Raw genomic sequence first — 19364 nt, forward strand, 5'->3', positions numbered from 1 at the left:
GTTTACTTTCCACCCCTTTTCTCCTGCGTTGCTTTTTGCACTGTGCGGTGTGTATCTGGAGGTCCCCAAAGCAGGCAGGGAGGGGAGCTGAGTTTTCCATGGCCGCGGAGCATCCGGAATGGGGATGTGCCGACCCCTTGCTGATGTTTCTTCTGGCCCTTCTGAAGTTTGTACTCTTTCAAGTAGTGCTGGTTTCAGTGGCCTCGGCTCCTGTCTGGGCGCACTGCCAGTGCCGCTTTGGGACCGGTCCCTTCCGTGTGGCTGTGGGCTCTGCTCTCGGCTGCATGCCGAGCCGGTGGCGCCATGTCTGTGTTGCCCAGTTCTCTGCACAGGGCTCATACTGGTCACCTCTGTGCCACTCATGCCCCACAGCCGGCTAACGAAGTGTGTGTTCAAACTTGTGGAGTTTGCTAATATGATAGGTAATAAATGATACCTTGTGTAATTTAAGTGGTCATTTCTTGCCCCGGCTGATTTCTCTCAGTGGTTAGAGTGCTGGCCCATGGACCAGAGTCTCGGGTTCAGTTCCGGTCAAGGGCACCATGTACCTCGGTTGCAGTTTGGTCCCCGGCCCTGGTCAGGGTCTTGCGGGAGGCGACCAGTCAGTGTGCCTCACTCACGTCGATGTTTCTCTCTCTCTCTCTCTTCCATTCTATCTGAAGATAAATGGAAAAATATTCTCGGGTGAGGATTTTTTTTTTTTTTTAAAGATCATTTCTTGTGAGGTCGAAGGACCAATTACATTTTATTGACCTTTCTGTTCACTTTTCTTGCTCACTTTTTTGTAGAGCTATTGGTCACTTTCATCTATTTTTAGAAACTGTATTTTAGGGGTAGTGACCTTTGCCTCTAATATAAGTTGCAAATATTTCTCTCGTATGTCTTTTTTATTTATTTACTTGTTTTTATGCCATGCCACAGTCATCATCATCATCATCATCATCCCATAGTCAGATTTACGCATCTTTTGTCTTATTGCTTCTGGCCTTGGAGTCATAGCCAGGAAATTTCCCTCCAGTTCCAGGTCATAGGAAAATTCAATCCTGTTTTCTCCTCATAGCTTTATGGTTTCTTTTTGATGTGAACGTTTGACCCCGTCCGGTGTGACAGGATTTGGACCATAGACAGTGGCCCCACTCACTCCTCCAGTTTGCCGTATGCACAGACCCCTCGCATCCAAGCATTGGGAAGAGGCCAACATGTTCATTTCTAGGGGAGGAATTGAAATCTGGGGAGAAGGGACTTGCCCAGGGACTCACGGCCCGTCCTGGGGACTCGAGCTGTTGCCGACCCCGGAGGAGGAGGTTGAGAGCATCGGCTGCCTGGTGGCCGCTGAGCCAGGTGTTGAGTACACGCCCCCGTTTACTCCCAAGCCAGAGGTCCTGTTATTGTCCCACCGTCGGGGTGGCGACTGAAGCAGATGCAGGTTCTTGCCCAGGGCCATGCAGCCAGTAACAGGCCTCCAGGCTCTGATACCTGGGCGTCTGCCTCCACTGGGCATTGGGCAGTGCGATGTGGCATTGGGCACAGTTGCTCTGTCCTGCCCTCCCACCCTGCCAAGGTCTCGGAGCTCCTTGGGAAGTCAGGTTTCCTTTGTCCCCGTGTCCCAGGCCACAGGCGCACTCTGTGGATGAATGTCATCTCCCGCGCCTGCTGGAGCCGGGGTCAGCCGCTCGGTGGGCGTTGCCTCAGCCCCAATCAGAGGCCTGAAGGTCACTACTTTTCAAGTTGTTCTTTTGTTCATTGGTCCGTTTGTTTATCCACACATGAGCTCAGTAACCGGCTGATGCCTGCGGTGTGCGGTCCGGTGCTGGCTGGGGCCCGGAAATGTGCGATCTGTCCCAGGGGCTCAAGTCCTGGGGTGGCCTGGGCCGTGGGCTGACGGAGCACAGGGCCCTGCGGAGCCAGGAGCAGGGTGCCCTCGCCTCTCCCTCCGGTTGGGTAGAGGGCTGGCAGGGGTGTGGTGAGGGCAGCTGGCGCCCGCAGTGCTGAGGCCCAGAGGCCCACTGTGCTGCCAGGGCTCCTGGTGGTGCTGACTCAAAGACCGGACCAGAGAGGGAGGGGCTCCCTGCACACGGTACGCCAGCAGCTGGGCCAGGACCGGAGCCACCCCAGCCCCACGCCCTTGGAAGTGCCCTTGATGAGCCCCAGGGAGCCCATTACCCAGTGCCTGGTGGGCCATGCAGCTGGCAGATTTTCAGGACATCAGGTGGCTTTCATCACCACTGAATGATCATGACCCTGTCTCCCACTTTCCCCAAAGCCTTAGACCTTTGGCCAAATAGCTGCTTACCCAACAGGCCCCGGTTGCCAGGAGAGTTCGATGAGGCTCCCTTCTGGATCCAGCTAGTTAGGCCCGTTGCGCACCCCACGCCCCTGGGACGGGACGCGCCAGCTGTCGGTGTAATTAAGGTTGCCATAAAACCCACCAGATAGACACATGAATGGCTCTCTTTCCCGGGCCCGAGCAGTTGTGAAGGCCTGTAAATCACGTTCTGGGCGATCGCTTCAAAGGTCAGCCCTCCACCGATGGCATGCTATTGGCAGGGCTCGCCCATAACACGGCTTGTGTCCCAGCCATTCGCTTTTATGATGCCCTAATGGATTGGGCCATTTCCATCATTCCCAGGAAATGCGCAGAACAGCCGTTTTCATTCTGGAAAAGTTGGCCTTCGGAGGCGGGTGGTGTGCTGGTGGGCGCGCACAGTTCTGCCGCTGGCAAGCCCAGGACCCCGGCTCCCTGCTTCTCTCGGGCCCTCCATGCCGCCCCGTGGGTGCAGCTGCCTCCCACTGTTGTGTCTTCATGAGATGACTTTTGTGAAACCACCCCCAGGCCAGTGGCTGGCATTTAATGGGCGCTCAGTGAGCAGCAGGGCCCCTCTCTTCCTCCCTCCTCTACTGGGTCAGTGTGTTTCCCGGGCACCAGTGGGGGTCCAGGTGCTGCCAAGGTGCAGAGGGGCTGAGGTGCGGAGGCCTGAACCTGCCCCCAGGGGTGCAGTCCTGCTGGCGCAACGTGTACGGGTGCCCACTGAATGGCCTTTCTCTATGGGCTGGTGGGGTTCAGGGGCTGCTGTGTGCCCCCCATCACTGGTGGGGTGAGAAGCGCCTCACTGCACAGGCCACCTCCAGGGACACAGGCCAGGCCAGACGTACACTCTTGGAAATGCTGCCCGATCATCTCTCGTCCTGCTTCTCATCTGAACCGCCTGATAGAGAGGCTTCGGGAAAAGGGGAGGAAGGCCTTCAGGCCCCACGTGGTCCAGGCCAGTGGAAGCGTGGGTGTCTGCTGGGGAGGTGGTTTAAGGGAGGGGAGACAGGAGTGGCGGGGGGTGGGGTGGGAATGGGAGGAGTGGATGCATTTGGACCCAGTAAGAGGTCAGAGCCATGAGGGGTTCTCCCCATTATCCCGCTCCTCCCTGCCTCCTTCCCTCCAAAGTAGATTCCTGACACTGCCTGGGAGGGCACTGCTCCTGTGACTTGGAAGGACGTGCAAGCTTAGCAGAGCAGATGTTGGGGATGCCATGTCCCCCCCAGGCCCTAGACTGCTGCCCCAGCCCCAGACTCGGCAGGCAGCCCAGCCGCTGTGCCCTCCTGGTACATGGAGGGAGGGAGCAGGTTGGCAGCCATCTCCCTGCCCTGTGTTCAGAGGCCTGCAGGGCTGCCCTCTCTTTTCTGCCCCCAGATCACCCCTCAGGCGTCAGAGGCCTAGCAGAAGCCGCCCTGCTTGGGGGCTGCTTTGAAGAGACTCAGGGAAGAGTGGGCACCTGTTGCCCACCCATCGCCAGGAATCTGCCCCAGCATTTGCTGAGGCAGGAATGATCCGGCAGGAAACTGGGATTGGGCCCCAGGGGAGCAGCGGGGGCTGGGAGCAGCTCCACCACACCTGGCAGTGTGACCTTGGCAAACCCCTGCATCTCGCTGAGCCTCAGTGTTCCTCATCTACAGAATGGGTCTCCAACCCCCCCCCCCCCGTCAAAATTGGATTTAGAGTGCTTCATTGAATGCGAATTTGACATATGTGCATTTGAAAGAATATGACAGAAAATAAAAGTCTGCAACATTTGAAAGGCTGTGCACTCCAGTTTTTTTTTTTTAAAAATTGTCAAGATGGCCCCGCCTCCGGCTGAGGTACTGGCGAACTGTTCATGCTGTGGCCGCATGGTGGCGCCCTGGGAGCTGATAAATAGGCGGCTGGGGCAGCAGGCAGGCCAGAGGCACCGTGCCCTGACTCAGTATTGCCATTTCACATCGGTCATCTGTGAATCTGTTAAGTGGAGGTTCTTGTTAGACTCCACCCGTCCTGGGCCCGCCCCGCACGTGCCACTGCCAAACCAGCTGTCTTAGAACAGCAGGTGGATGATGAAGGCTGCAAGGAGAGCGTAACCGCTGCCGGTGCTCAGTGCCCTCAGCTGCTGAGGCCGCAGCTTTGGAACATTGACGATCGTGCTGAGATAGAAAACGTGTGTGTGAGGCTAACCTGTGCACTGTGGTTCTGGCTTTACGGTCTCCGAGAACATTCGCTCCCAGCCATACAGCTTCCACTCCGGGGGCGATAGGCCGGGACTGTGTGAGCTTGAATCACAAGTATGGCTCTGGATTGATGGGCATCACTCATATCCCGTGGGTGCCCTTGGCTAGACGTGGGCCCTTCGCTCAGCTCGCCCTCATGGCTCTCTAGGGGCCAATCTCGCTGGAGATCATCATGCCTCCCTGGGCCCAGCACCGATGGGTGTGGGGTGAACATGGGGGGAGGACTGTCCATGAGGAGATGCCATCAGGTAAGGCTGTGGGAAGTGTTGCAGGGCAGGTCCTGAGGGAGACAGACATTTGCCTGGTAGGGCCAGAGGGCCCCACGGTTTCCTTGCACCAGCCCCCAACTCCACAGCTTGGGCTGCTCAGCCAGGGGTGCTTTATCCTACACTGCGCTCTGCTTCCCTGCAGGGGCCTGCGCAGTGCTCCTGGGGCCCACCAGCTTGACAGGTGCCCACTCTTGCAGGTGGTGAGAAGTTACAAGGCGACCATCCAGCAGACCCTGGACATCCTCTTCCTCCAGGAAGGCTCTGAGTTTCTGAGCAGCACAGATGCTTCGAGCCGGGACTCTGCTGATCGTACCATTATTGCCTGGGACTTCCGGAGCTCTGCCAGGATCTCCAACCAGATTTTCCATGTGAGAAACTCTTTGGCATGGCTTTCGGTTTCAGTTCCAGGATGCATCCATGTAGCCCTAGGCTGTCTGGGGTCCCGGGTCGCTTCCTGTGGGAGATGGTTAATGGGCAGGATCTCTGGAGACAGATTGGCTGCCTGAACTCTCTAGGCTAGGGGAAGGCAAGTATAAGTTCAGGCCTCCCAGGAGAGCCTTCCACAGGCTCCGTGTTACAGCCTCTCCCTAACTGTCCTCCCACTTTCCCTGCCCAGTACTGCTACCCCACAGGGTAAGGGTGTGGAGGGGCAGCCCAGTCCAGATGGACTGGCAGGTGGCCGAGCAGCTCGAGGTAACCCCTACCCTTTCTCTGCCAGCCCAGCCAGCCCACGGCCTCCGCCCTTGCCAAGTGGCTTTGGCAGGGGCTGTAACTCAAGAGTTCAAGCAAAAAACATCAAGTTAGACCATCTGAATTATGGTCGTGGATTCATCACTTACAAGCTGGGGGTCCTGAGCCCATTATTTAGCCTGTTTGATTGTTTGATTCTCATTTTCCTCTTAGGAAATTGAGGGTGAGAATATTACTTGCCTCATAGAGTGGTTTGAGAATTAAAAGAGAGAATAAAGGATCTAGAACAGTGCCAGGCACAGGGAGTGCTCTATAAATGCATTACCTATCGTCACTGCTATCGTCACCACCGTCATCACCATCACCATTATCCTCATAACCACCATCACCACAACCACCACCATCACCATCATCATAACCACCATCATCACCATCATGACCATCATCATACCACCACCACCATCACCACCACCATCTTACCACCATCACCACCACCACCACCATCACAACCATCATCATACCACCATCACCACCACCACCACCATCATCACCATCACGACCATCATTATACCACCATCACCACCTCCACTACCATCATCATAACCATCATCATCACCATCACGACCATCATTATACCACCGTCACCACCACCACCACCACCATCATCATCATAACCATCATCATCACCATTTACCATCATCATCTTCATAATCACCATCATCAGTACCATCATCATCATCGCCATCATTTTTGTCACCATCATCACCACCATCACCACCATCATTATCACCATCACCACCACCACCACCATCATCACTATCATCATCATCACCATTATCACTATAACCATCATTACCATCACCACCATAATCATTATCATCATCACCATCATTGTTTTCACCATCATCACCATCATCACTATCATCACCATCACTATCATCATTACTATCATTATCACCATCACCATCACCACCGTCATCATAACCATCATCATCACCATTATACCATCATCATCTCCATCATCATCATCATCATCACCATCATCACCATCACTATCATTATCATCATCACCACCACCACCATCATCATATACCATCATCATCTCCACCACCACCATCATCATCTCCATCACCACCATCATCACCATCACTAACACCATCATTATCACTATGATTATCATCACCTCTATCACCATTCTCACTATCATAATCACTGTCACTGTCATCATCACCACTGTCATCACTGTTATTATCACTGTCATCACCATTGTCATCATCACAATGACTATCATCATCACCACTGTCATCATGACCATCACTAACATAATTACTACCATCATCATTACCACAGTCATCATCATCACCATCACCATCATTATTTAGGATTTCAAATAAGCCATGGTTAATCTCTTTGGTGTACCCACCCTGAATTTTAAAATATGTATCAGGTGTACATACACACTTTCTCCCTCTCCCTGCTTTTCCCATGTTTTCAGAAGCGCTAAGTGACCCTGAGAAACCTGCCTCTAGACCTTCAATTCAGGGTCTAGTGCAACCTCCCAGGAAGGACAGGCCATGGGAGGGGAAGAGGGGGCCGTGTGACCACTGGGCTTCCTGCTCCCATCAGTCCCAGTGGCGAGCAGGGGAAGTGAGTGAGGTCCACAGAGTGCTGCTTGCCTGAGCCACCCTAGAACCACACCTCCTCGCCTTCCTGGTGGGGGGGGGGGGGCTTTGCTGGGCAGCGTCTTGCTGGGAGCTCATTATAGGGCTGCCACCGCATCCATGCCTCTGATGGGCACATGCGTCTGCAGTTGTGTCTTATTAGTCTGACTGCTCCCTGCTTTGCCCTCTGCATTTTGGCTCCTTTAGAGACAACTCAAGGGCAACTCTTGGGAACATGGAAGGACAGGTGCAGTGGAGAGGGCAGCTTTCAGGGAGCTTCTGTGTGACTGAGCCCATTCAACAGGGAGGTTTCCCGGCCTGGGTTTTTAAAAAATATTGATTTCTTTTTTAGAGAGAGAAAAAGGGAGAGATAGAAACATCAATGTGAGAGAGAAGCATCGATTGGCTGCCTCCTGCATGCTCCTTACCAGGGATCAAGCCCGCAACACGGGCATGTGCCCTGACTGGGGATTGAACTGGGACCTCTCAGTCCCTGGGCCAATGCTCAATCCACTGAGCCGCACCGGCCGGGCCGTACCTCCCTTTTATAAGGATACACATGGCTGCATTTAGGCAGTAATACAGGATGATCTCTGCACATCAAGATTCTTAACTTAGTTACATCTGCAAAGACATGCAAGGTGACATTCTCAGGCCCCAGGTATTGGGACGTGGCTATGTTCTGGGGGCCCTTTAGCTGTCCACCCCAGAGCTGTGGGCCAGGAGGGCAAGTGAACCCTAGAAGCTGGAGTGTGAGAAACACGTTTCCATCGGAGCCTCCAGAGGGAACGCAGCTCTGCTGACTCCTTGATTAGCCCGGAGAGACCTGGTCGATCTGCCTCCAGATCTGTAAGATGATGACTTGGTGCCATTTTAAGTGACTAGATTTGCGGAGTTGGTTACAGCAGCAACAAGAAACTCATACAGACCCCGAGCCAAGGTCCGGGAGGAGGGTGCAGGGCCCCACGGGCAGAGGCAGCAGGCCTGGCCCGGAGCAATCTTGATCCTCTCTGTGGCCCCGCTGTCTCTCAGGAGAGGTACACCTGCCCCAGCCTCGCCTTGCACCCGCGGGAGCCTGTGTTCCTGGCGCAGACCAATGGCAACTACCTGGCCCTCTTCTCCGCCGTGTGGCCCTACCGGATGAGCAGAAGGCGGCGCTATGAAGGGCACAAGGTACCGCCTCCCTGAGCCCCCGGGGGGTAGCTGAGCATTGGTCCCAGGGCTCCTGCCAGACAATGCCAGCGATAGACTCGGGGTCCCAGAGTGCATGGACACTCTGTCCAGCAGATTCTGTTCTCTGCCTTCCAGGTGGCCACATGCCATGTGGCCTGGTGTCCACTCAAGGCCCTGGCCCGTCTGGCCCTGCCCCAGGCCCCAGCCGCTGGGCAGGAAAGGTTCCCCCTTCTTCGCTGGCTCACGTGGACCTGTCTCGGGGGTGGGGAGGGGGCAGGACAGAACAGGGGTGAGGGCTCCTTCCAGCTCTGCCCCCTTGCCTCACGGAGGCCTGCCTCATTGGGGTGCAGGGCCTGGGGCTTGGTGACTGCCGGCAGGTGGACCCCATCAGCTGTCCGGAGCTGTTCCAGCCGGACTCCACTGCAGCAGCCCTGTGCGTGGTCCACGCCAGGACCCTGCCTCTAGGGGGAGCTCAGGCTGTGCCCTGGCGCTGATCCTGGCCCGCCTCTCTGTAGGAGGGATGAAATGACTCCCACCTCACAGATGGGGCTGTGTGCAGGGCCGCTGTGGGCCTGCTCACCCCATGTCCCTCTTTGCAGGTGGAAGGCTACTCGGTGGGCTGTGAGTGTTCCCCGGACGGAGACCTGCTGGTGACGGGCAGCGCTGACGGCCGGGCCCTGCTCTACTGCTTCCGCACGGCCAGCCGAGCGCGCACGCTGCACGGGCACACGCAAGCCTGCGTGGGCACCACCTTCCACCCCGTGCTGCCCTCCGTCCTCGCCACCTGCTCCTGGGAGGGCGACATTAAGATCTGGCACTGAGCGTCTGCACAGAACCTCCGGCTCCCCTGCCTCGGGGTGGGTGGGACTAAATACTGAGGTCAGCCCCGGTGCGCGGAGCTGCCTCCACCCTATGACTGTTCCCTCCTCTGTGAAATGGGGACAGGGACCTTTGTCTCGGGCCGTGAGGGTGTCAGCGAGCACCTGTCCCGCCGGGGACTCAGTAAACGTGAGTCGCTGTCCTTAGGTGCCGTCAGTGACGAGTGTTGCGTTCCTCTCGCCGCCCCACTCGCAGCTCCTGGGGCTCCGGAGCAGATGCTGGGAGCCGGCGGTGGGGCCCGACCAGGGGTCCCGGGAGTGGGGGCTCCGGGTCTCAGGTCTGTCCTCAGAAGTCTGTGCCGGAGCCGGCAGGACTGCGAGTCTCACGGGCCCTGCTGCTCCGGCCCAGGCCCCTCCCCCTCCCCACGAAGCACAGCCCGCTGGGGCCCTGGGCCTCCCAGCCCCGCCAGGTGTGCGTGCTGCCCACGCGAATGCGTCCCGGTGGAGAAGTGGCGCGGAGAAGCACAGGGCCCTCGAGGAATCTCGAGGAGTCGGGCTGGGAAGACCCTGCTGCTGGGGCCTGGGCAGGCTGCTGCCACTTAACTCACCGGGACTGTAACGGGCTGCCCGAGAGCCCAAGGATCCACCCACGGGGCGGGACTACAGGTGCCATGGCTCAGGGCAGAGGGGTCCCTGCAGCCCCGGAAGGCTTCCTGGAGGAGGCAGGCGCGAGCTGGTGAGGGCATCCCCAGCAGCGGAGTCAGTGACCACACACAGAGGACCTGAGGAGGAGGCCCACGGGCGGGGCGGGGGAGTTCCAGGCCCAGGCTGCTGTCAGCTAGCTCTCCTCCAGTCCGCTTGTTTTCCATGCTGGTCACCTTGAGCTGACCAAAGCTCTGCCCCCATGGTGCGGGGAGACATCCAGGGCTCCCCAGAAGCCGCGGTGCCCTGGAGGTGCAGCTGCCTGCCAGCCCCTCCCTTGGTGGGGCGACTCGGTGGGGAAGAGTGGGGGCTGGGCGCTGTACCTCTGCCTGTGTCTCCAAACGCTCTCAGACAGCGTCCTCAAAGGCTGGCTCTGGTCCTGTGCACGGGATGGGAGTTCACCGCCCGCAATTTTAAAAGCAGCAGCTAAATTTAGAAAGTGTGGAGCAAGACTGAACAGGAAGTGCGGGCTGTGCCCACCCCTATCATCGTAGGCCGAGCTCACCTTCACCTCGCTTGTCCTCTGAGCTGCAGCCGCCTCGAGGGGAGGAACACCTCCTCTGCGTGCTGTCAGACTCCGCCCCCCTGCAAGTGGAGTCCGCGAGGTGGGCTGCTCCCCTCCAGCCAGGGGAGGAAACCGCTGCTCCTAGGGCAGAGGGATGAGCCCCTGGCCATCCTACTCCAGAGCCTGTGCCTGTTCCCTCCCTCAGGAACCCCCTGGCCCAGCCTGGGGCTCTGTAGGGGCCCCTGGGAATCTCACCAGTCCCTGTGCTCAGGCTCCAGAGGGGCAGTTGGACCAGAGGCGCCTGGGACTTGCCAGAACCACAGCGAGCTGGTGGCTGGTGGCGGAGCCCCACCGCACTGCCCTGCGGGGCTGAGCTGGAACGTGCGTGGACGGGTGGTAGGTGGTGGTGTGCAGACAGGGTTTCCCTGGGTGTGGCAGGATTTCGAGTGGAATGAGACGGGGGTTGGTGGAGGAGGGCACCACACACCGGCTGTTGCTGGCTCTGGTGGCCATGGCAGGACACTCTGTGAGGTCTGGAGGTCATCAAGGGGAGCCTTGGGTTCGGAGGTGGTGTGGGGTCAGACCCTGAATCTTAGAGGGCCTCTGGGCCAGGCTGCCTAGCCCTTAGGGTTCTCAGCCCTGCCGCCTAGTTGCATGGTTGACACGGGTGGGGGGCTGACGAGGCGCAGGACCCCGTGGGGAGGCCTCTGAGAGAGCACCCGCGGGGTGCCAGGGGCTTCTGTTTTCCCCTCCACCCTCCCAGTTGCCCCTAGTTCAGTGAGGGTCACTTCCTCCATCTGCCCATGGGAAATGGCCCCAGGGAGGGGAGTGGACTCTTGAGCCTCTCCACAGCCCCCTCTGGCTCCGGGAGGCTGCTCCCTGGGGCGAATCTGGCCGAGAAGGGGGGCCGTTGGGCCGGCTCAGGCCTCCTCTGCAGAGGTAGGTCAAGGGCAGGGACACTGGCAGCCACAACAAGGCCCCTCCTACTGGGGGCTGCATGGCAAGAGGCAGACCCACCCCGGACACGTGGAGCTGAGTGTCCAGGGAACTTGAAGGCATGCACAGGCCGAGGTGGTGCCAGTGGGAACAGTGGGCCCTGGAGCAGGACCCTCCACCCAGGTCTGGCAGAACCTACACTTGCATCCTCGGGGCGTCAAAGATAACCAGGCACACGGAGAAACCAGGTGGCATGGGCAGGAACCCACAGACCCACAGATGCCACAGGATAGAAGTGCCAGACCGAGGTGGGGAACCGCTGTGCCCACTGTGTTTAAGGAAATAAAAGATGAGCCTGGAAATACCTCTACGGAGATGGAAACTATTGGCAAGTAGCAGGGTGGTTTGTACAACAAACGCACAACTAAGCTGTAAAACTCAGCAGCTGTGTTTGGCAGTTGAAAGGACACGACGGGAGAGACCTGGTGGAGACGGTATGCCAGACAGGGCACGGGTCATCCGGAGAGGGCCCAGGCGGCGACAGTGAGGAGGAGAGGAGGGGGAGAGTGGGCAGACAAATATCTGTTTAAATAATAACTGAGAGTATTCCAGAACTGATGAAAGACACCAGCCCACAGACACAAGACTCCTTGGGAATTCCTGAGGACAAATCCACAACCAGACACCCCAGGGCAATGGAAGAAAACCCAAGTCAAAGGGAAGATGTCAGTGTCCGAAGAGAACAGGCAGATTACCACCTGAGGAGCAGCTTCCCCGGGGACAGGCGGCCAGTCCCCAACCACCACGAGGGACAGCGCAAACGGCATCCCCGGGTGCAGAGAGCCATCACCAACTGGCTTTCTCCCCAGTGAGAACACCCTCCAAACTTGGGGCAGAACAGAGACCTCCTCAGAGAAATAAACACTAGGGACCCCACTAAAGGGCACGCAGGAGTGAAGCCTGACATGCAGCGGATTGTAAATATGGGAACATTGAATAAAAGGGCAACAGTAGCATCTGGTGGATTAGGACAGCGAAGGAATTCAAACCCTGGACAAGACACCAAGTGGGGGAAGGAGAGTTGTGAGGAGCCGGTCCTGGCCGCAGACAGCGAAGGACAAGGGGGGTGGACACCCAGGGCCCACGTCCCTGAGATCAAAGGGCAGTGGGGAGAAGAAACAGCCCAAACCCGAGCTCTTTCCACCAACGTCTTTTATTAATGAATGTAAAATACAGTACCGAGACGGCATGCAGCACAGACGACAGGAAAGCGAGCCACAGGAACGGGAGAGCCTCATTACGTCTGAGGTAGAGCCAGGTGTGCCGGGAGCGGGACACTGGGGGACGAGCACCGGCCCCACTCAGGACGACGGACCACGGACGAGCTGGGGGTGCTGTCAGCCACACGCGGAAACCGTTTACAATGTTTCACATCCCTACACCCGTTCAGTTCCCCTTGTGGACAGAGCTTCAGGGTGCCCTCGTCACTGGCTTTCTGGGTGTCTCCACAGGACACTGTCCTTCCCTCCAAGGGCCAGGCCCCACTTACCCTCACCCGAAAAATAAAGGAGCTTTGTGTTGAAAACGCAAGGCTGCCATCCAGGGAGCTGGAGGCCAAGTGCGTTAAGAAAGACCCTTTTTCTCTAGAAAAATAGTTTCGCTTTATAAAAGGGGGGAATGCTCATCTCGGGTGTGAAAAGATGTCGGTGTGTGAGAAACTCCTCCCGAAGGTCCGTCGTGGGGGGCTGGGGACACGTGTGCTGGAGTCCTCTTCTTGGGCTGCACTGGGTTACCTGGAGGAGAGGGGTCTGTGGCAGGGCGGGGGATGGTTGTGTGGGGACAGGTGGGCGGCTCCCTGGGGTGCGGGGGTGTGGTGCCCCTGGCCTTGGCCGCAGGCAGGCGGTCAGTTGAGCAAGGTGCCGTAGAGCTGGGCTTTCGTGAGGCTGTCCTTGCGGCTGAGCCCCGAGCCCCCAGTCCGCGGGAAGGCAGGCTGGGGGCTCAGGCGGGCGGCGGGGTGCATTTCGGGGGAGGCCTCCATGGAGCTGGGCTCCAAGGAGTCCCTGGAGCTCTGGAGGCTGTGCTCGGGCTCGGGGCTGCCGGCCACCCCGCGAAGCTGCCCCCGGAGCCTCTCCCCGTTGCCCTCGCCGGCGGGGTAGCTGGGCATGGAGTCAGCACGCGCGCCCACCCGGAGGAAGCAGGGCTCCGCCAGGGCGCCCTGGGAGAGGTCGTCGCCCTCCGAGAAGCTGTCGGCCTTGTAGCTGGCGTAGAGGGCGCCGGCGTGGCCCTCCGCCTTCTGGCCTGAGCCCCCTCCGTAGTAGCGGTCGGAGAAGCTGCGGGGCGAGGTGCGGCTGCCCGCGGCCGGGAAGGAGTAGGCGCCGATGTCCTCCACGCTCAGGGGCCGCCACTGGCCACGCGCGTCCTCCCTGGGCAGCCGGGCCGACCCCGGCTTGGCCCGCAGGCTCCACAGGTTTGGGGACATCAGGGTCTTGTGCGGGTCCGGGGAGGCCGGGAAGCGGTAGGGCTCGGCCTGGTAGGGCGACAGGGTGCGCCGGAAGCCGGGCGCGCCCTCGGCCTCCAGCGGGGCGGCCAGCGCGGGGGCGGCCTTGGCGAAGCGCAGGCTGCCCTGGCAGGCGGGCGGGCGCGGGAAGAGCTGCTCGCGGCTGTTCAGGTAGAGCGCCTGCTGCGAGGCGGTCAGCGTGCTGGCCTGGCCCTGCTCGCGCTCCTCCGACGTGGCGCTGAAGCTCGAGTAGGAGCTGGACGTGGGCAGCGAGCCCGCGTAGCCCAGGAAGGCCTCGCGCCGGAAGGCCTCCGGGTAGGCCGCCGCCTCGGCCTCCTCCTCCTCCTCGGCTGCGCTGTCGGTGGAGTTCTGCGCCCGGAGGAAGCTCACGTCGGCCACGGGCGCGTCCACGCTGGGCCGCCGGTCACGCCGCGGCTCCTCGGGGCAGTAGAGGGCCGTGTCGCTGCAGTAGACGTCCTCCTTGTAGGGGGGCCGCAGGCCCGGCTTCTCCGTCCCGTCGCGGAAGGCCAGGTCGCAGGCGGAGGCGTCCGACAGGTGGGAGGACAGGCTGCCCGGGTCGGGCTTCTCCAGCACCTTGGCGATGGCGCAGGCGGGCGCGCTGTCGGCGTAGGCGGGGCGGCAGAGCGGGGAGGGCAGGCTGCAGCCCTGCTTCTCCAAGTGCAGGCTCACGCGCTCCTGGAAGTCCAAGGGCAGCTGGAACAAGGCGGGGTGAGGAGGAGGGAAGGGGGACAGGGGTCAAGTCAGCCTAGAACCAACCCATGTGGACAGAAGGACCAAAAAGAACCTACCCAGAGCCTCTCACAAGGCCCCATCTAGAGCCAGGCCCAGGATGTTCCTGGATTCACTTCGGCCCCCCAGCCCATTCCCACTGGGCCTGCAGAGCCCCAGGCACTGCACCGGGGTCTGACTTGGCCCCTCTTGGGGTTACAGCCCCCTCCCCCCACTTCTTCCCACTGAGGGGCTGACTTGCTTCCCAAGTGCTCCTGAACAAGACAGACTCAGAAACATATGCAACAAAGATTGAGGGCCAGGGCCCGGCACCCAGTGCCTTGTGGGGACATCCCGCTACTGTTTGATCTATTTTGTGATTGTCTCAGGTGTGGCCCAGGCCCAGGGTTCAGAGAGAAGGACAGGGGCCTGGGTGTGCAGAGTGTGTGGAGTGGAGGGGCAGCCTGGGGGGCGGGGCCCGGACCAGCCTGAATGTGGCACGAGAGCGCCCTGTGACCTTGGCTGTCACTTCCATGTGCAGCCAGTTCTCCGGCCTCTGAAACGGGCAGTCAGTACTTGTGCCCAGAGCAGACCGTCGGGTTCCTTGAGGTTCACAGAGGGTGGCTGAGTAGAGGGGGTTTGGAACAGGGACAAGGAGCAGCCCCCAAGGACACCGAGGGTGATATGCAGCTGTCCAGGAGGGTGAGGTGTGCATGCCCCAGGGGGGCCTGCCACCGTGTCTCAGGAAGTCCCGGTCACTGCAGCACTAGGAGGGGCTCAGGCTCACCCAGCGTCTGTCCCTCAAGAGTGGGTGGGGAGGGGCCGTGGGGCGGGACCTGAACCGAGGAGCCTGGCTGGACAGGGCTCACGTTACCTCGGACACCTTATGGACCCTGCCGTAGGTCTGGCCGCACTGCAGCAGCTGGGCCGCTAGATTGCAGTCCTTCCTATAGAGCTCCTAAAAGACAAGAGAAGGCGTTGGGCCAGGCTTGCCCCGCCAGGGTCCCTGCCACCCTGACCGGAAACTGGTGGGCAGTGCCCATGTGCAGTTGGCAGAACAAAGACCCTCCCCGGGCCTCATGCTGTTGCCTGCAGAACCGGGCCTGAGCTCTGACCTGGAGCTGCTGGTGCGTGGAGGAGCCTGCGCTGCCCAGGGGGGAACCTGTCACCAGGTGGGGGCAGTGGTGGAAGAAGGGATCCTAATGGCCCCTGAACTCCGGAGGCCCCAGGCACAAAGACCGGAGTCCCTGCAGAGAGCTCGGTGGCCAGTGCGGCACCACGAGGGACAGACCCAAGCCTGCTGCCCCTGCCACCCCACCTCTCAGACTCCCCTCTCACACCCCTGTTCTCAGAGTGCAGGACTGGGCCAGGGCGAGTGGGGGCACAGGGGCCGTGTGACCCAAGGTCCAGGTGGGGACCCGCTCAGCCTCCTGAGCTGAAAACAGATGCAAACAGTAGGAATTAGGGGATTTGGCTTTGCCTTTGGAGAATCTCTGTTGCATGTGCCTGCGCTGGGCCTTTGATTCCCACCCCCATCCAGGGACCCTCCACAGTGGCAGCCTGGACACCGCCGGGTCTGGGGTCCACCGACAGGCCCAGCTCCACCAGGACTGGGTGTCCTGCAGCTTAGCCAAGCTTCTGAAGGCGGGGCCACCCCTGCTATTCCCCCACCCTGGTCCCCCTCCCCTCCACCTGCTGTGCTGAGGCTGGTGCCCTAATTCAGCCTGTACAGTAGAGGGAACCTGGGTCCCCAGCCCCCTCAAGACCTCCTTGGGCCCTTGGGAAGGGCACAGTTGGCTGAGAACTGAGAACAGACCCCGCTGTGAGGCTCCAGACAGGCTGCCCCTGGCATCAGAGGGCTGTGGGCACCACCTGGCCAGCCTCGATCTGCCACGGACTCTTTAGCAGACTTGAGAGCCAGCCTGTCCTGGGGCCCGCCCTCTTCTCATCGGAGTGCACTCCTTGGTGACCTCCGACCCGGCATGTCTGCTGCCTTCAGGGCATCACCATGGGACGGAGCTGCTGAAGCCACCTCCGCACCTCCCCAGGTGCCCCCTGCCCAGGAAATGGCAGGACCCCTTTCCTTCTCTCACACCCATGTCCACGGTCTCTGTCAATCCCGTTGCCTCCTTCCATCTTCAAAACAGAACCAGAACCCAAGCCCTTCTGCCCCCTCCACGGCTGCCATCCCGGATTGCTGCCATACCCCGCCCCTCGCTCTCCCTGCGCCCACCCTCATCCCTACAGAGTATTCTCAGCAGGGCAGTCATGTGTGCCCAGTGAAAGTGGGACACCCAACCACTTACTCCTCTGCTCAAGAACCTTCAGTGGCTCCCCATTTCACTCAGAATAAAACCCAGATCCCTGGCGGAGCCTAGACAGTGTGGTCTCCCGTTATGTTTCTGACCTCGGACCCCGGCTCCTCCCCCGCTAAGAGCCCACTCTGGTCCCTCTGCTGTTCCTCAAATCAGCCACTCATCCCCGGACGGCCCATGGGATGAAGCTAGCTCCCTCACCCTTTGGGGGAGCGTCCTCTTCCAGAAGCATCTCACGGAAATCTGCTAACCCTACAACTGGCAGCTCCCCAGCGCCGTTCCCTGCTTGATTTTTTCGGTAACTTCTAGCTCTTCCAACACACCAGAGTTTGCGAACTTCTCGTGTTTACCATCTGTCTTGCCCACTCATGGAAAGTCCACGTGGGCAGGGAATTCTGTGCCTGTGTTCATGCGAGTCTGGGAGCCCGGTAGGGTCTGGCAAGGAGCAGACACTACTCAGTGACTGTGTGGTCAGTGGCCAGGGATCCATCTCCCCGGGCCCTTGAAATCAGTCCCCGTGGGCAGCCACATGGCTGTGATGCTCCCTGAGAGTGCAGTGCCCCAGCCCTGGGGTCAGGAAGCTCTGACTTCAAGGAGAAATGTGGCCCAGTGTTTCCGACCTCGAGTCCTGTCTCCTCTCAGGCTGCCTGACAGTGTGTCCGGTGAGGCAGCCCCGTGCTTCCCTGGCTGCCTGGGCACTCCCTGAGGCCCTGAACCCCCCCACCCATCCTGTGCCAGCCCCTCAGACCTGGCTGCCTGGGCACTCCCTGAGGCCCTGAACTGCCCCTCCCCACCCATCCTGTGCCAGCCCCTCAGACCTGGCTGCCTGGGCACTCCCTGAGGCCCTGAACCCCCCACCCGTCCTGTGCCAGCCCCTCAGACCTGGCTGCCTGGGCACTCCCTGAGGCCCTGACTGCCCCTCCCCCACCCGTCCTGTGCCAGCCCCTCAAACCTGGCTGCCTGGGCACTCCCTGAGGCCCTGACCCCCCTACCTGTCCTGTGCCAGCCCCTCAAACCTGGCTGCCTGGGCACTCCCTGAGGCCCTGACCCCCCTACCTGTCCTGTGCCAGCCCCTCAGACCTGGCTGCCTGGGCACTCCCTGAGGCCCTGAACCCCCCCACCCATCCTGTGCCAGCCCCTCAGACCTGGCTGCCTGGGCACTCCCTGAGGCCCTGACCCCCCTACCTGTCCTGTGCCAGCCCCTCAAACCTGGTTGCCTGGGCACTCCCTGAGGCCCTGACCGCGCCCTCCCCCCACCTGTCCTGTGCCAGCCCCTCAAACCTGGCTGCCTGGGCACTCCCTGAGGCCCTGAACTGCCCCTCCCCACCCATCCTGTGCCAGCCCCTCAGACCTGGCTGCATGGGCACTCCCTGAGGCCCTGAGGCCCCTCCCCACCCATCCTGTGCCAGCCCCTCAGACCTGGCTGCCTGGGCACTCCCTGAGGCCCTGACCCCCCTACCTGTCCTGTGCCAGCCCCTCAAACCTGGCTGCCTGGGCACTCCCTGAGGCCCTGACCCCCCTACCTGTCCTGTGCCAGCCCCTCAAACCTGGCTGCCTGGGCACTCCCTGAGGCCCTGAACTGCCCCTCCCCACCCATCCTGTGCCAGCCCCTCAGACCTGGCTGCCTGGGCACTCCCTGAGGCCCTGACCCCCCTACCTGTCCTGTGCCAGCCCCTCAGACCTGGCTGCCTGGGCACTCCCTGAGGCCCTGACCCCCTACCTGTCCTGTGCCAGCCCCTCAAACCTGGCTGCCTGGGCACTCCCTGAGGCCCTGACCCCCCTACCTGTCCTGTGCCAGCCCCTCAAACCTGGCTGCCTGGGCACTCCCTGAGGCCCTGACCGCGCCCTCCCCCCACCTGTCCTGTGCCAGCCCCTCAAACCTGGCTGCCTGGGCACTCCCTGAGGCCCTGACCCCCTCCCCACCCGTCCTGTGCCAGCCCCTCAAACCTGAGTCTGGGCCGCTCAGGGTCAGAATGACCCATCACTCACATTGTCCTCCGACAGCTTGTCGATGGTCACCTTGGCCTCCAGCAGGTGGCTGTTGAGGGCAACGATCTCGTGGCTCAGAGCTCGCTTCTCTTCCTCGTAGTGCTGGCCCTGCGGCGGGGAGAAGGGCGGTGGCAGGAGGTCAGCCATCAGCCAAGACCTGGGGCTCAAGCCCCGCTGTCCCTCAGGCTTCCTGTGTGCCCTCGTGCAGCCCATGATGACAAGGTTAGAGCACAGACCCACCCAGGTTCAAATCCTGCCCCACCCCCGACAAGCCACATGGCCTCGGGCAAGGCACTGCCTCCCTGAGCCTGGGTTTCTCATCTGCAGCGTCTGGCCTCCTGGGCGCTGGGGTGAGGCTGAGTGAGGAGGCCTGCACTCAGCACAAAGCCGGGCCCACTTGGGAAACTGAGGCTCAGAAAGGAAAGGGCCCTTGTCCAGGGTCCAGGGCAGAGCCAGCCCAGGCCTGCCTGCTGTCGCTCTGACGCACCTTGAAGGCAGACAGGTGCCGAACACCCATTTCTGATGTACAAGAAGCTGGTAACCAAACCAG

At 60.3% G+C, this 19364-nt stretch overlaps 2 protein-coding genes across 17 annotated transcripts in view; one reads left to right on the plus strand and one right to left on the minus strand.

The window, feature by feature from the left end:
• The window catches only part of WDR25 (WD repeat domain 25), a 136778-nt gene extending 127481 nt beyond the window's left edge, over positions 1-9297 (plus strand). For 5 of the 6 annotated variants that reach the window (XM_036253940.1, XM_036253951.1, XM_036253961.1 and 2 more), the window contains exons 5-7: positions 4997-5167; positions 8183-8323; positions 8923-9282. In XM_036253940.1, coding sequence (XP_036109833.1) covers positions 4997-5167; positions 8183-8323; positions 8923-9144 — 534 coding nt within the window. In that variant the 3' untranslated portion in view covers positions 9145-9282. Of the gene's footprint in view, positions 1-4996; positions 5168-8182; positions 8324-8922 lie in introns of all 6 variants that reach the window. The other variant, XM_036253972.1, reaches the window with a different exon arrangement.
• Positions 9298-12996: 3699 nt separating this feature from the next.
• BEGAIN (brain enriched guanylate kinase associated) overlaps positions 12997-19364 on the minus strand; it is a 42772-nt gene continuing 36404 nt past the window's right edge. For 8 of the 11 annotated variants that reach the window (XM_036268631.1, XM_036268623.1, XM_036268606.1 and 5 more), the window contains 3 exons: positions 18815-18922; positions 15385-15468; positions 12997-14495 (listed from right to left, as the gene is read on the minus strand). In XM_036268631.1, the coding sequence (XP_036124524.1) occupies positions 13188-14495; positions 15385-15468; positions 18815-18922 (1500 nt within the window). In that variant the 3' untranslated portion in view covers positions 12997-13187. The remainder of the gene's footprint in view (positions 14496-15384; positions 15469-18814; positions 18923-19364) is intronic. The other 3 variants (XM_036268640.1, XM_036268647.1, XM_036268656.1) reach the window with 3 other exon arrangements.

This window comes from Molossus molossus, unplaced genomic scaffold, assembly GCF_014108415.1.
Source record: "Molossus molossus isolate mMolMol1 unplaced genomic scaffold, mMolMol1.p scaffold_m16_p_1, whole genome shotgun sequence".
Lineage (NCBI taxonomy): Eukaryota > Metazoa > Chordata > Mammalia > Chiroptera > Molossidae > Molossus > Molossus molossus.